This window comes from Oncorhynchus gorbuscha, linkage group LG18 (assembly GCF_021184085.1).
Source record: "Oncorhynchus gorbuscha isolate QuinsamMale2020 ecotype Even-year linkage group LG18, OgorEven_v1.0, whole genome shotgun sequence".
Classification (NCBI taxonomy): Eukaryota; Metazoa; Chordata; class Actinopteri; order Salmoniformes; family Salmonidae; genus Oncorhynchus; species Oncorhynchus gorbuscha.
The window spans coordinates 70,481,202-70,495,289 of NC_060190.1; the positions used below are offsets into that span (position 1 = coordinate 70,481,202).

A 14,088-nucleotide genomic window follows, 5' to 3' on the forward strand; every position below is an offset into this window, starting at 1 on the left:
GTGGGGTGGGGTGGGGTGGCAGGGTGGAGGTGAGGTGGGGTGGGGTGGCAGGGTGGAGGTGAGGTGGGGTGGGGTGGCAGTGTGGAGGTGAGGTGGGGTGGGTTGGCAGGGTGGAGGTGAGGTGGGGTGGCAGGGTGGAGGTGAGGTGGGGTGGCAGGGTGGAGGTGAGGTGGGGTGGGGTGGCAGGGTGGAGGTGAGATGGGGTGGCAGGGTGGAGATGAGGTAGGGTGGGGTGGCAGGGTGGAGGTGAGGTGGGGTGGCAGGGTGGAGGTGGGGGCTGCCATGCTCAGATATGAAAGGGCAATTCCACAGTAACCTGAATTACTCTTTGATTCAGATTTTTTCACTTTAAAATGTATGCCAAACAAAAAACATTTATTTCAAGGTTTAACAAACCATACAAATCTATGCACAAGTACTACTTTGAATAATTTACATATAAAAAATAAAAACTTTTACTGGAAGAACTGTGCAGATTAAATGTTTGGTATGTTTGGTAACGGTAAAATCTCTCTCCGTTTTTTTATCTGACCGAATGAAGATTGAAAGATGTCTGCAGGCAGAAAGAATGGGGTGTCAGCGTTGACATCACACCTTGAGTTTGAAAGCATTTTATTTTGGTTATTGAACTACAGTAGGTGAAGTGGATTTACATCCGCTAACAGAATTAGCAGAATGGGTCCCTGATTTGTACTATACAGAAATGCATCAGTATGGAATGAATATACTGTACTGATGCTTTTCTTTACTGTACAATTGTGTACGCTACTGTGCTCTACTGCACTGTGCTGTCCAAACCTTTGAAACATAGACGTCTATGATTGGTTGAGATTTGTTTCGGCCAAGGCGGACCGACCAAATTTTCAACTACTTTTCAAAGTCCATGTAGGTCCGGGGTCGTCGGTGCTCAGTAGGTGAGGATGCTTTACTGTAAGTAAATGAAAAGAGGGTAGGCGTCATGCTATGTGTCACTAACCCAACTGGAGAGAGATTATTGTCTTTCGTTGTATTTCTTACACCTTTTCAACACTTTTTTTCCTGATAGATGTTGTGTATGGATCCCTTTTCCATCTGTTTGACCAGAAATTAAAGCCTTTGATTGGTCCTCATTTTTTTAGGATGGAAAATTGTTAAAATGTATACATGCCTTAATTTCTGAAAACAATATACAGAGTCTTAGCTTTTATTTGACACCCAATTCAATATGCTCCTATCCACTTCACATGGGTCATTTTACATGGAAATGCCCGTAATCTCTATTTGGCGAGGTGGGAGTTCTACAGGTTTCCATCTGAAATCAGTCATCCAGTCATCCAGTCAGTCATCCAGTCAGTCAGTCATCCAGTCATCCAGTCAGTCATCCAGTCAGTCAGTCATCCAGTCAGTCAGTCATCCAGTCAGTCAGTCATCCAGTCAGTCATCCAGTCAGTCAGTCATCCAGTCAGTCATCCAGTCAGTCATCCAGTCAGTCATCCAGTCAGTCATCCAGTCAGTCATCAGTCATCCAGTCAGTCAGTCATCCAGTCAGTCATCCAGTCAGTCATCCAGTCAGTCAGTCATCCAGTCAGTCATCCAGTCAGTCATCCAGTCAGTCATCCAGTCATCCAGTCAGTCATCCAGTCAGTCATCCAGTCATCCAGTCAGTCATCCAGTCATCCAGTCAGTCATCCAGTCATCCAGTCAGTCATCCAGTCAGTCATCCAGTCATCCAGTCAGTCATCCAGTCATCCAGTCAGTCATCCAGTCATCCAGTCATCCAGTCAGTCATCCAGTCAGTCATCCAGTCAGTCATCCAGTCAGTCATCCAGTCAGTCAGTCATCCAGTCAGTCATCCAGTCAGTCAGTCATCCAGTCAGTCATCAAGAATGCACTACATTCTCAGAAAAAAAGGGTGTGGTTAGGTTAAGGTACATTATTGTTCCCATGGGTACAAAAATATCTATTTAGACATAAAATATTTTTAGAGGTACATATGGGCAATTCCATGGTAACAGAGTGATACTGAGACTTAAATAAAAACTAATATTTGCAACGTTAAACAAGCCATACAACTCAATTTCCACAAAACATTGTACAAAAACACATTTATTTGAAGAACAGTGCAGATGCAAAGTTTGGTAACAGAATGACGGTTTTGGAAATTGTTAGAAGCCGTCCTTGTGAATTGATTTGCTTGTTTAACTTTGCAATCATTGTTTTTTGTTTGACATACATTTTAAAGTGAAAAATCTGAGTCTCAGCATCTCTCTGATATCGTGGAATTGCCCCACATATATAACCTCACATGGTAGTGTTCGGTATATTTTAGGGTAGATGTGCAGATAATCTAGCATAATGGTGCATTTTTATACCCAATACTTTGAATATAAAGGTACAATCATCACTCTCTTAAACCACGTCCATCATTATCAATTTCCCAGCATGCTCCATTGTACCTGGGATTTTTGAATCGTTTATTTCAATATGTGCGTTTTTGCAGATAACATTGATTAATCTTGTGCCACACAAAGATAAATAGCACATTTCTAAACTAATCTGTTAGTAGTTGGACTTATTGCACCCGTTACTTACATTTGAGTAATTTAGCAGACACTCTTATCTAGAGCAACATGCAGTAGTGAGCATATACATTTTCATACATTGTTTGTATTGGTCCTCTGTGGGAATCAAACCCACAATCCCAGCATTGCAAGTGACATGCTCTACCAACTGAGCAACATGGGACTTGTTCAAATAGTTTAGGTAGTCTCCTTTATCAATTTTCCCTACCTTGGCAGTCATTGTAAATTCAGGTTGCATGTTATTAAAAGTTTTTTTTAAATATTTTAAAAATCCTAACTCTGGCTGGCTTTCTGTAGGAATTACATAACACTTTGCAAGCCAGCGTAATGTGATTTGCTTGATAAGTTTCAGATCACTGGGTAAAGCTAGACTGTGAAAGTAAGGCCTTATAAATGTAATATATTGTCATAAAGAGTTTAATTTCAATTATAAAATATTGTCTTATGTATTCATTTTGCAGAAAAGCTACAGGACTGAAAGTCATTGAATGCAACGACCATGTCTCTGTCACTAGCAAACACAGTCATGGGTGCTACTGGTAACTAAACATTTAGCTTGCATGGCACCCTGGGAAATATGCAGATAATGTTTTACACTCAACAGTGCTACACTAAAAAGGCAATTGTTTTACATTTTCCAATGTCCCCTACGGTACACTATTGTCTCTTTTAAGGTATGAACTGCAAGGGTACAATTATGTACCTACAACTAAAAGTTCAAAGGTGGTACCATCCAGGGTACCACTACAGTGACAAGCGTTTGTAGGCCCCACGAGGCCCGGGAACCTGGCAGCCACATCTGGATAGCGTTAGTTTGCCAGCCAGACAGGATGTCAGCTTTGGCTGTGACAGGGAGATAGGAGTCCAGCCAGGACAGGCAGTGCTTTACTGATTGTATGAACTATGAACAGAACATAAGCTGCGATTATTGCCAACCTATTAGTCTCTGACTCACCTCACCGGGAAGAACTAGGTGTTCTGACTGAAATCTGTTTTTTTGTTGTGTTTTATCGACATTTCAATGAGCAAATTTATCAGCTGAAAAATTCTGATGAAGTATTTTTAAGTGCCTGAATACCTAACACATTTTCTCATCATAATTCTTTCAATTTTAGTAAATAAAAAAATAATAAAAAAAGATTGGTCACATACACATGGTTAGCAGATGTTATTGGTCACATACACATGGTTAGCAGATGTTATTGGTCACATATCAAATCAAATCAAATCAAATTTATTTATATAGCCCTTCGTACATCAGCTGATATCTCAAAGTGCTGTACAGAAACCCAGCCTAAAACCCCAAACAGCAAACAATGCAGGTGTAAAAGCACGGTGGCTAGGAAAAACTCCCTAGAAAGGCCAAAACCTAGGAAGAAACCTAGAGAGGAACCGGGCTATGTGGGGTGGCCAGTCCTCTTCTGGCTGTGCCGGGTAGAGATTATAACAGAACATGACCAAGATGTTCAAATGTTCATAAATGACCAGCATGGTCAAATAATAATAAGGCAGAACAGTTGAAACTGGAGCAGCAGCACAGTCAGGTGGACTGGGGACAGCAAGGAGCCATCATGTCAGGTAGTCCTGGGGCACGGTCCTAGGGCTCAGGTCCTCCGAGAGAGAGAAAGAAAGAGAGAATTAGAGAGAGCATATGTGGGGTGGCCAGTCCTCTTCTGGCTGTGCCGGGTGGAGATTATAACAGAACGTGGCCAAGATGTTCAAATGTTCATAAATGACCAGCATGGTTGAATAATAGTAAGGCAGAACAGTTGAAACTGGAGCAGGAGCATGGCCAGGTGGACTGGGGACAGCAAGGAGTCCTCATGTCAGGTAGTCCTGGGACATGGTCCTAGGGCCCAGGCCAGTTGAAACTGGAGCAGCAGCATGGCCAGGTGGACTGGGGACAGCAAGGAGTCATCATGTCAGGTAGTCCTGGGGCATGGTTCTAGGGCTCAGGTCCTCCGAGAGAGAGAAAGAAAGAGAGAAGGAGAGAATTAGAGAACGCACACTTAGATTTACACAGGACACCGAATAGGACAGGAGAAGTACTCCAGATAAACAAACTGACCCTAGCCCCCCGACACATAAACTACTGCAGCATAAATACTGGAGGCTGAGACAGGAGGGGTCAGGAGACACTGTGGCCCCATCCGAGGACACCCCCGGACAGGGCCAAACAGGAAGGATATAACCCCACCCACTTTGCCAAAGCACAGCCCCCACACCACTAGAGCACATACACATACACATGGTTAGCAGATGTTATTGGTCACATACACATGGTTAGCAGATGTTATTGGTCACATACACATGGTTAGCAGATGTTATTGGTCACATACACATGGTTAGCAGATGTTATTGGTCACATACACATGGTTAGCAGATGTTATTGGTCACATACACATGGTTAGCAGATGATAATGTGAGTGTAGCGAAACGCTTGTGCTTCTAGTTCCGACCATGCAGTAATATCTAACAAGTAATCTAACAATTTCACAACAACTACCTTATACACACAAGTGTAAAGGAATGAATTAGAATATGTACATATATTTATATGGTTGAGCGATGTCCGAACTGCACAGGCAGGATGCAGTAGATGGTATAGAGTACAGTACAGTATATGAGATGAGCAATGTAGTGTATGTAAACATTATATAAAGTGACATTGTTTAAAGTGACTAGTGATACATTTATTACATCCAATTTTGAATTATTAAAGTGGCTAGAATTTTGAGTCAGATTTGAGTAGTAGTTGTAGCAGTTCTGTGCGTAGTTGGGAGGAAATATAGGCCTACATCTAAACCAGGTTGAATGTTTGCTTTTGTTTACGTGAAAAATGAGGAGGTGAGTGTATCTAAAATACATGTTGACGTTTATAAAGAAATCATCTCTGTAGCATGGTATAGTCCCCCCCTACACACACACACACACACACACACACACACACACACACACACACACACACACACACACACACACACACACACACACACACACACACACACACACACACACACACACACACACACGCACACGGACGCACACGGACACACACGGACACACACGACACACACAGACACACACAGACACACACAGACACACACACAGACACACACACACACACACACACACACACACACACACACACACACACACACACACACACACACACACACACACACACACACACACACACACACACACACGGACACACGGACACAGAGACAGACACACACACACACACACACACACACACACACACACACACACACACACACACACACACACACACACACACACACACACACACACACACACACACACACACACACACACACACACACAGCTCTTTTCTGTGAGATTTTTGTGACACTAACGCTGGGAATCGATGACTGCTTTTTTGTTGATGTGATATACAGACAAGTTGTTTTGAAAAATAAATTAAAGTTACCACAAAACTCTTCATTGCTGCTGGATTTTCCCCCTAATTATTTGCGTTATCACAGGCACAAGAGATACGAGGACAGGCAGCTTGGAGGCATGTTCAGACCGACATCAGGACATATTGAGCTGTGGGGCCCACGCCACGGCCTAATCTCACCCTCGGTGTCTGTCTGTCTGTCTGTCTGTCTGTTCAGATGTGAGTAACATAACTCCCGTGGGCCAGTTTGATCAGCCCAGTATCATCAATATCATTTTTAAATTCTTATTTTTCAGGGGGTGCTGCAGCACACTACTTCCTGCAGCACACTCAGAACCCCTACTTCCTGCAGCACACTCAGAACCCCTACTTCCTGCACCCCTACTTCCTGCAGCACACTCAGAACCCCTACTATTATTTGCGTTATCACAGGCACAAGAGATACGAGTACTCAATGAAGTGTGTTACAGTGTTGTAAATCTGGTGTTCCACCACCATGTAATTACCCAATATGTAAAACCACTATGTGCATTGATTTACTAGTTCCAATCCAGGACAGGCAGCTTGGAGGCATGTTCAGACCGACATCAGGACATATTGAGCTGTGGGGCCCACGCCACGGCCTAATCTCACCCTCGGTGTCTGTCTGTCTGTCTGTCTGTCTGTCTGTCTGTCTGTCTGTCTGTCTGTCTGTCTGTCTGTCTGTCTGTCTGTCTGTCTGTCTGTCTGTCTGTCTGTCTGTCTGTCTGTCTGTCTGTCTGTCTGTCTGTCTGTCTGTCTGTCTGTCTGTCTGTCTGTCTGTCTGTCTGTCTGTCTGTCTGTCTGTCTGTCTGTCTGTCTGTCTGTCTGTCTGTCTGTCTGTCTGTCTGTCTGTCTGTCTGTCTGTCTGTCTGTCTGTCTGTCTGTCTGTCTGTCTGTCTGTCTGTCTGTCTGTCTGTCTGTCTGTGTGTGTGTGTGTGTGTGTGTGTGTGTGTGTGTGGTGCTGTAGTATTGCTGCTCTCATGTTCAGATGTGAGTAACATAACTCCCGTGGGCCAGTTTGATCAGCCCAGTATCATCAATATCATTTTTAAATTCTTATTTTTCAGGGGGTGCTGCAGCACACTACTTCCTGCAGCACACTCAGAACCCCTACTTCCTGCAGCACACTCAGAACCCCTACTTCCTGCAGCACACTCAGAACCCCTACTTCCTGCAGCACACTCAGAACCCCTACTTCCTGCAGCACACTCAGAACCCCTACATCCTGCAGCACACTCAGAACCCCTACATCCTGCAGCACACTCAGAACCCCTACATCCTGCAGCACACTCAGAACCCCTACATCCTGCAGCACACTCAGAACCCCTACATCCTGCAGCACACTCAGAACCCCTACATCCTGCAGCACACTCAGAACCCCTACTTCCTGCAGCTTTGCATATGAGAGACCTAGATAATTATGCAAGGTTTGTTTATACATCTGTCCTTTTTTAGAACAACCAAACCATGTGTCTGAATTTGTCTGTTTGTGCAAGTCGAAAGATATAATAAAACGAAAGTAAAGAAAAATAGACATTGGAAAAGACAGTGTAAGAAAGACATTCAGGGTTTATGAGGTCAAACACACAAAGGAAGACAACGTTTGAAAGAGCGATACACTCTATTGTATCTAATCAGTTGATGAAGTGGTAAACAGATAACAGGTGAAGTAACTTCTCCTATAGTCTGATATGTCTTTCGTCATACCTCTACTAGCTCTGTACTATCTGCCCTGTAGAGATCAGTCTCTACTAGCTCTGTACTATCTATCTGCTCTGTAGAGATCAGTCTCTACTACCTCTGTACTATCTATCTGCCCAGTAGAGATCAGTCTCTACTACCTCTGTACTATCTATCTGCCCAGTAGAGATCAGTCTCTACTACCTCTGTACTATCTATCTGCCCTGTAGAGATCAGTCTCTACTAGTCTGTACTATCTATCTGCCCTGTAGAGATCAGTCTCTACTAGCTCTGTACTATCTATCTGCCCAGTAGAGATCAGTCTCTACTACCTCTGTACTATCTATCTGCCCAGTAGAGATCAGTCTCTACTAGCTCTGTACTATCTATCTTCCCAGTAGAGATCAGTCTCTACTACCTCTGTACTATATATCTGCCCTGTAGAGATCAGTCTCTACTAGCTCTGTACTATCTATCTACCCTAGCTCTGTACTATCTATCTACCCTGTAGAGATCAGTATCTACTAGAGATCAGTCTCTACTACCTCTGTACTATCTATCTGCCCTGTAGAGATCAGTCTCTACTAGCTCTGTACTATCTATCTGCCCTGTAGAGATCAGTCTCTACTAGTCTGTACTATCTATCTGCCCTGTAGAGATCAGTCTCTACTAGTCTGTACTATCTATCTCCCCTGTAGAGATCAGAGCCTCTCAGTGAGACAGGGGATGTACTAAATGACTGAGGGAGCTGCTGGTGTTGATAATGACATTGATTGGCAAGTCAATTTAAAACAGCAGATCAGATTGTGTAACGTGTTTTATGTCAGAGTAGCATGGCCTTGAGGTCCTAGAGCTAAATTCAGCCAGTCTGTTGTTGCATAAGTAGTATTGAAACAACATCATTTGTTTCAATCAGGTGTATTTGTCCAGAGTTACAATACAATCTGTTGGGGGTTCTGGAGGACCAGGGTTACAATACAATCTGTTGGGGGTTCTGGAGGGCCAGGGTTACAATACAATCTGTTGGGGGTTCTGGAGGGCCAGGGTTACAATACAATCTGTTGGGGGTTCTGGAGGGCCAGGGTTAGAATACAAACTGTTGTGGGTTCTGGAGGAACAGGGTTACAATACAATCTGTTGGGGGTTCTGGAGGACCAGGGTTACAATACAATCTGTTGGGGGTTCTGGAGGACCAGGGTTACAATACAATCTGTTGGGGGTTCTGCAGGACCAGGGTTAGAATACAAACTGTTGGGGGTTCTGGAGGACCAGGGTTACAATACAATCTGTTGGGGGTTCTGGAGGACCAGGGTTACAATACAATCTGTTGGGGGTTCTGGAGGACCAGGGTTACAATACAATCTGTTGGGGGTTCTGGAGGGCCAGGGTTACAATACAAACTGTTGGGGGTTCTGGAGGGCCAGGGTTACAATACAATCTGTTGTGGGTTCTGGAGGGCCAGGGTTACAATACAAACTGTTGGAGACAGGAGAGGACAGGAGAGAGGAGAGAGGTGGGAGAAGGGAGAGAGCAGGAGAGAGGAGAGAGCAGGAGAGGGGAGAGAGCAGGAGAATGGAGAGAGCAGGAGAGGGGAGAGAGCAGGAGAATGGAGAGAGCAGGAGAGAGGAGAGAGCAGGAGAAGGGAGAGAGCAGGAGAAGGGAGAGAGGAAAGAGCATGAGAGAGGAGAGAGCAGGAGAGGGAAGAGCGCAGGAGAGAGGAGAGAGCAGGAGAGAGGAAAGAGCATGAGAGAGGAGAGAGCAGGAGAATGGAGAGAGCAGGAGAGAGGAGAGAGCAGGAGAGAGGAAAGAGCAGGAGAGAGGAAAGAGCATGAGAGAGGAGAGAGCATGAGAGAGGAGAGAGCAGGAGAATGGAGAGAGCAGGAGAGAGGAGAGAGCATGAGAGGGAGAGAGCAGGAGAATGGAAAGAGCAGGAGAGAGGAGAGAGCAGGAGAAGGGAGAGAGCAGGAGAAGGGAAGCAGGAGAGAGGAAAGAGCATGAGAGAGGAGAGAGCAGGAGAGGGAGAGAGCAGGAGAGGGGAGAGAGCAGGAGAGATGGAGAGAGCAGGAGAGAGGAAAGAGCAGGAGAGGGGGAGAGAGCAGGAGAGAGGAAAGAGCATGAGAGAGGAGAGGGCAGGAGAGGGGGAGAGGGAAAGGAGAGAGGGAGAGGGCAGGAGAGGGGAGAGAGCAGGAGAGGGCAGAGAGCATGAGGAGAGAGCAGGAGAGAGGAGAGAGCAGGAGAGGGGAGAGAGGCGGGAGAGGGGAGAGAGCAGGAGAGAGGAGAGAGCAGGAGAGGGGAGAGAGCAGGAGAGAGGAGAGAGCAGGAGAGAGGAAAGAGCATGAGAGAGGAGAGAGCAGGAGAGGGTAGAGCGCAGGAGAGAGGAGAGAGCAGGAGAGAGGAAAGAGCATGAGATAGGAGAGAGCAGGAGAATGGAGAGAGCAGGGGAGAGGAGAGAGCAGGAGAAGGGAGAGAGCAGGAGAGAGGAAAGAGCATGAGAGAGGAGAGAGCAGGAGAGAGGAAAGAGCATGAGAGAGGAGAGAGCAGGAGAGAGGAGAGAGCAGGAGAGGGGAGAGAGCAGGAGAATGGAGAGAGCAGGAGAGAGGAGAGAGCAGGAGAAGGGAGAGAGCAGGAGAAGGGAGAGAGGAAAGAGCATGAGAGAGGAGAGAGCAGGAGAGGGGAGAGAGCAGGAGAGAGGAGAGAGCAGGAGAGAGGAAAGAGCATGAGAGAGGAGAGAGCAGGAGAGGGGAGAGAGCAGGAGAGAGGAAAGAGCATGAGAGAGGAGAGGGCAGGAGAGAGGAGAGGGCAGGAGAGGGGAGAGAGCAGGAGAGGGGAGAGAGCAGGAGAGAGGAGAGAGCAGAGAGGAGAGAGAGAGCAGGAGAGGGGAGAGAGCAGGGGAGAGAGGAGAGAGGAGGGAGAGGGGGAGAGAGCAGGAGAGAGGAGAGAGCAGGAGAGGGGAGAGAGCAGGAGAGAGAGAGAGGGGAGAGAGGGGAGAGAGCAGGAGAGGGGAGAGGGCAGAGAGAGGAGAGAGCAGGAGAGGGGAGAGAGCAGGAGAGGGGAGAGAGCAGGAGAGGGGAGAGGGCAGGAGAGAGGAGAGAGGCGGGAGAGGGGAGAGAGCAGGAGAGAGGAAAGAGCAGGAGAGGGGAGAGGGCAGGAGAGAGGAGAGGGCAGGAGAGGGGAGAGGGCAGGAGAGAGGAGAGAGGCGGGAGAGAGGGAGAGAGCAGGAGAGAGGAGAGAGCAGGAGAGAGGAGAGAGCAGGAGAGGGGGAGAGAGGAGAGGGGAGAGGCAGGAGAGGAGAGAGGAGAGAGCGGGAGAGGGAGAGAGCAGGAGAGGGGAGAGGGCAGGAGAGAGGAGAGAGCAGGAGAGGAGGGGAGAGAGCAGGAGAGGGAGAGAGCAGGAGAGGGAGAGAGCAGGAGAGAGGAGAGAGGCGGGAGAGGGGAGAGAGCAGGAGAGAGGAGAGAGCAGGAGAGAGGAGAGAGCAGGAGAGAGGAGAGAGCAGGAGAGGGGAGAGAGCAGGAGAGGGGAGAGAGCAGGAGAGAGGAGAGAGGCGGGAGAGGGGAGAGAGCAGGAGAGGGGAGAGGGCAGGAGAGAGGAGAGAGCAGGAGAGGGGAGAGAGCAGGAGAGGGGAGAGAGCAGGAGAGGGGAGAGAGCAGGAGAGAGCAGGAGAGGAGAGAGCAGGAGAGGGGAGAGAGCAGGAGAGAGGAGAGAGGCGGGAGAGGGGAGAGAGCAGGAGAGAGGGAGAGAGCAGGAGAGGGGAGAGAGCAGGAGAGAGGGAGAGAGCAGGAGAGAGGAGAGAGCAGGAGAGAGAGGGGAGAGAGCAGGAGAGGGGAGAGGGCAGGAGAGAGGAGAGAGGCGGGAGAGGGGAGAGAGCAGGAGAGGGAGAGAGCAGCAGGAGAGAGGGAGAGAGCAGGAGAGGGGAGAGAGCAGGAGAGAGGGAGAGAGCAGAGAGAGGAGAGAGCAGGAGAGAGAGGAGAGGAGAGAGGAGAGAGCAGGAGAGAGGGAGAGAGCAGGAGAGAGGAGAGAGGCGGGAGAGGGGAGAGAGAGCAGGAGAGGGAGGAGAGGGCAGGAGAGGGAGAGGGCGGGAGAGGGAGAGAGGCAGGAGGGGGGAGAGCAGGAGAGAGGGAGAGAGCAGGAGAGAGGCGGGAGAAGGGAGAGAGCAGAGAGAGAGAGAGAGAGAGAGGAGAGAGAGGGGGAGCAGGAGAGAGCAGGAGAGGGGAGAGGGCAGGAGAGAGGAGAGAGCAGGAGAGAGGAAGAGGGGAGAGAGCAGGAGAGGGGAGAGAGCAGGAGAGAGGAGAGAGCAGGAGAGAGGAGAGAGCAGGAGAGAGGAGAGAGGCGGGAGAGGGGAGAGAGCAGGAGAGGGGAGAGAGCAGGAGAGAGGCGGGAGAAGGGAGAGAGCAGGAGAGGGGAGAGAGCAGGAGAGAGGAGAGAGCAGGGGAGAGGAGAGAGCAGGAGAGAGGAGAGAGCAGGAGAGGGGAGAGGGCAGGAGAGAGGAGAGAGCAGGGGAGAGGAGAGAGCAGGAGAGAGGAGAGAGCAGGAGAGGGGAGAGGGCAGGAGAGAGGAGAGAGCAGGAGAGGGGAGAGGGCAGGAGAGAGGAGAGAGGCGGGAGAGGGGAGAGAGCAGGAGAGGGGAGAGAGCAGGAGAGAGGCGGGAGAAGGGAGAGAGCAGGAGAGGGGAGAGAGCAGGAGAGAGGAGAGAGAGGGGAGAGGAGAGAGCAGGAGAGGCAGAGAGAGGGCAGGAGAGGAGGAGAGAGGGGAGAGAGCAGGGAGAGGGGAGAGAGCAGGGAGAGGGGGAGAAGGGAGAGAGCAGGGAGGGGAGAGAGCAGGAGAGGAGGAGAGAGAGCAGGAGGAGAGAGCAGGAGAGGGGAGAGAGCGGGAGGGGAGAGAGCAGGAGAGGGAGAGAGCAGGGGGAGGGAGAGAGCAGGAGAGAGGAGGAGCAGGGAGAGGGGAGAGCAGGGAGAGGGAGAGCAGGAGAGGGGAGAGCAGGAGAGAGGGGGAGAGAGCAGGAGAGAGAGGAGGGGAGGGAGGAGAGAGCAGGAGAGGGGAGAGAGCAGGGAGAGCAGGGGAGAGGAGAGAGCAGGAGAGGGAGAGAGAGCAGGGAGAGGGAGAGAGCAGGGAGAGGGAGAGGAGGGAGAGAGGAGGAGCAGGGAGAGGGAGAGAGCAGGAGAGGGGAGAGAGCAGGAGGAGAGCAGGAGAGAGGGGAGAAGGGAGAGAGCAGGAGAGAGAGGAGAGAGCAGGAGAGCAGGAGGAGAGGAGAGAGCAGGAGAAGGGAGAGAGCAGGAGAAGGGAGAGAGGAAATTGAGGATGGGAGAGTAGAGTATTATTGCTGCTGAGGGTTTGCAGGTTGCAGATATTCTCTTTCCATCAGCCTGTTTTTCCTGATGATTCTGACTGACTGCATCCACTAGCGTTTGGATCTCTTCTTCTGTTGTCCTGATGGAGTGATGCAGAATGAAGGGCATCCACTGTCTTTAATCTGCCTCACACACCAGTCTACACCCTCATCTTATCTTCATCTATCCTGACTTTTATGGGATGTTACTTTCCTCTATGTGCTGTTAATGTTTGTATCTGACTGTGTGTTCACAACAAGATGTCTCTCTGTGTCTACCGTGTTCTAGGAGCCCAGTAACAAGCGGGTGAAGCCCCTGTCCCGCGTCACCTCGCTGGCCAACCTCATACCTCCAGTCAAGACTGCTCCTCTGAAGCGCATTGGACAAACACTGCAGGTACAACAGTACACCGCATCATAAGATAGCTATACTGACAAATATGACCACAGAGGACAACCACTGCAGGTACATTTAAATAGTGACTAAATTGCTTAATTACAATAATGTCGTTAGTAACACTTTACAAATACAACCTAGAGGTTTAATACATTATCCTGTGGTTATAATGCATTGTAACGCTTGTCATAAGCATGTATGACCCTCTTATAAGGTCTCATTATCATCTCATCATGATCACGATACTAAGTAACTTAGCTGATGATGTGTTTGGCCGTCCCAGAAAGCCCAGCCACATAGCCAGCTAATCGCTGATGTTCTACGGAGAAATCAATCACTTTCCACTAAGTACGCCAGCCCTCCTCTGACCGGTAACCGGTAACATGTTGTCATATGTTCTGGATGGTGTTGAAAACATGCACCAGTGTTATTATGCAACACGAGGCTCAGTGATTGAAAAGTGGGAACGTTCACGCCTGATAATCACTGGTACAAGGCCTCTACGATTAAGGCCCAAATGGTACTACTTTTGACCAGAGCGCCACAGGGTGCAATTTGGGATGCATCCTTTATGGTTCACATGTGAAGGCCTTTGACCTCAAACCTGATCTAACTATCTTCACACTGGGTTTGACGAGCAGACAGGATCATCTACACACAACATTACAGCAACATTCAGATAT

At 48.7% G+C, this 14,088-nt stretch overlaps 1 protein-coding gene across 4 annotated transcripts in view; it reads left to right on the top strand.

Moving 5' to 3' along the window:
* Positions 1 to 14,088, top strand: part of LOC124003001 (rho guanine nucleotide exchange factor 3-like) — a 137,967-nt gene that overhangs the window by 104,384 nt on the left and 19,495 nt on the right. For all 4 annotated transcript variants that reach the window (XM_046310891.1, XM_046310894.1, XM_046310893.1 and 1 more), the window contains one exon: positions 13,298 to 13,405. In XM_046310891.1, coding sequence (XP_046166847.1) covers positions 13,298 to 13,405 — 108 coding nt within the window. The remainder of the gene's footprint in view (positions 1 to 13,297; positions 13,406 to 14,088) is intronic.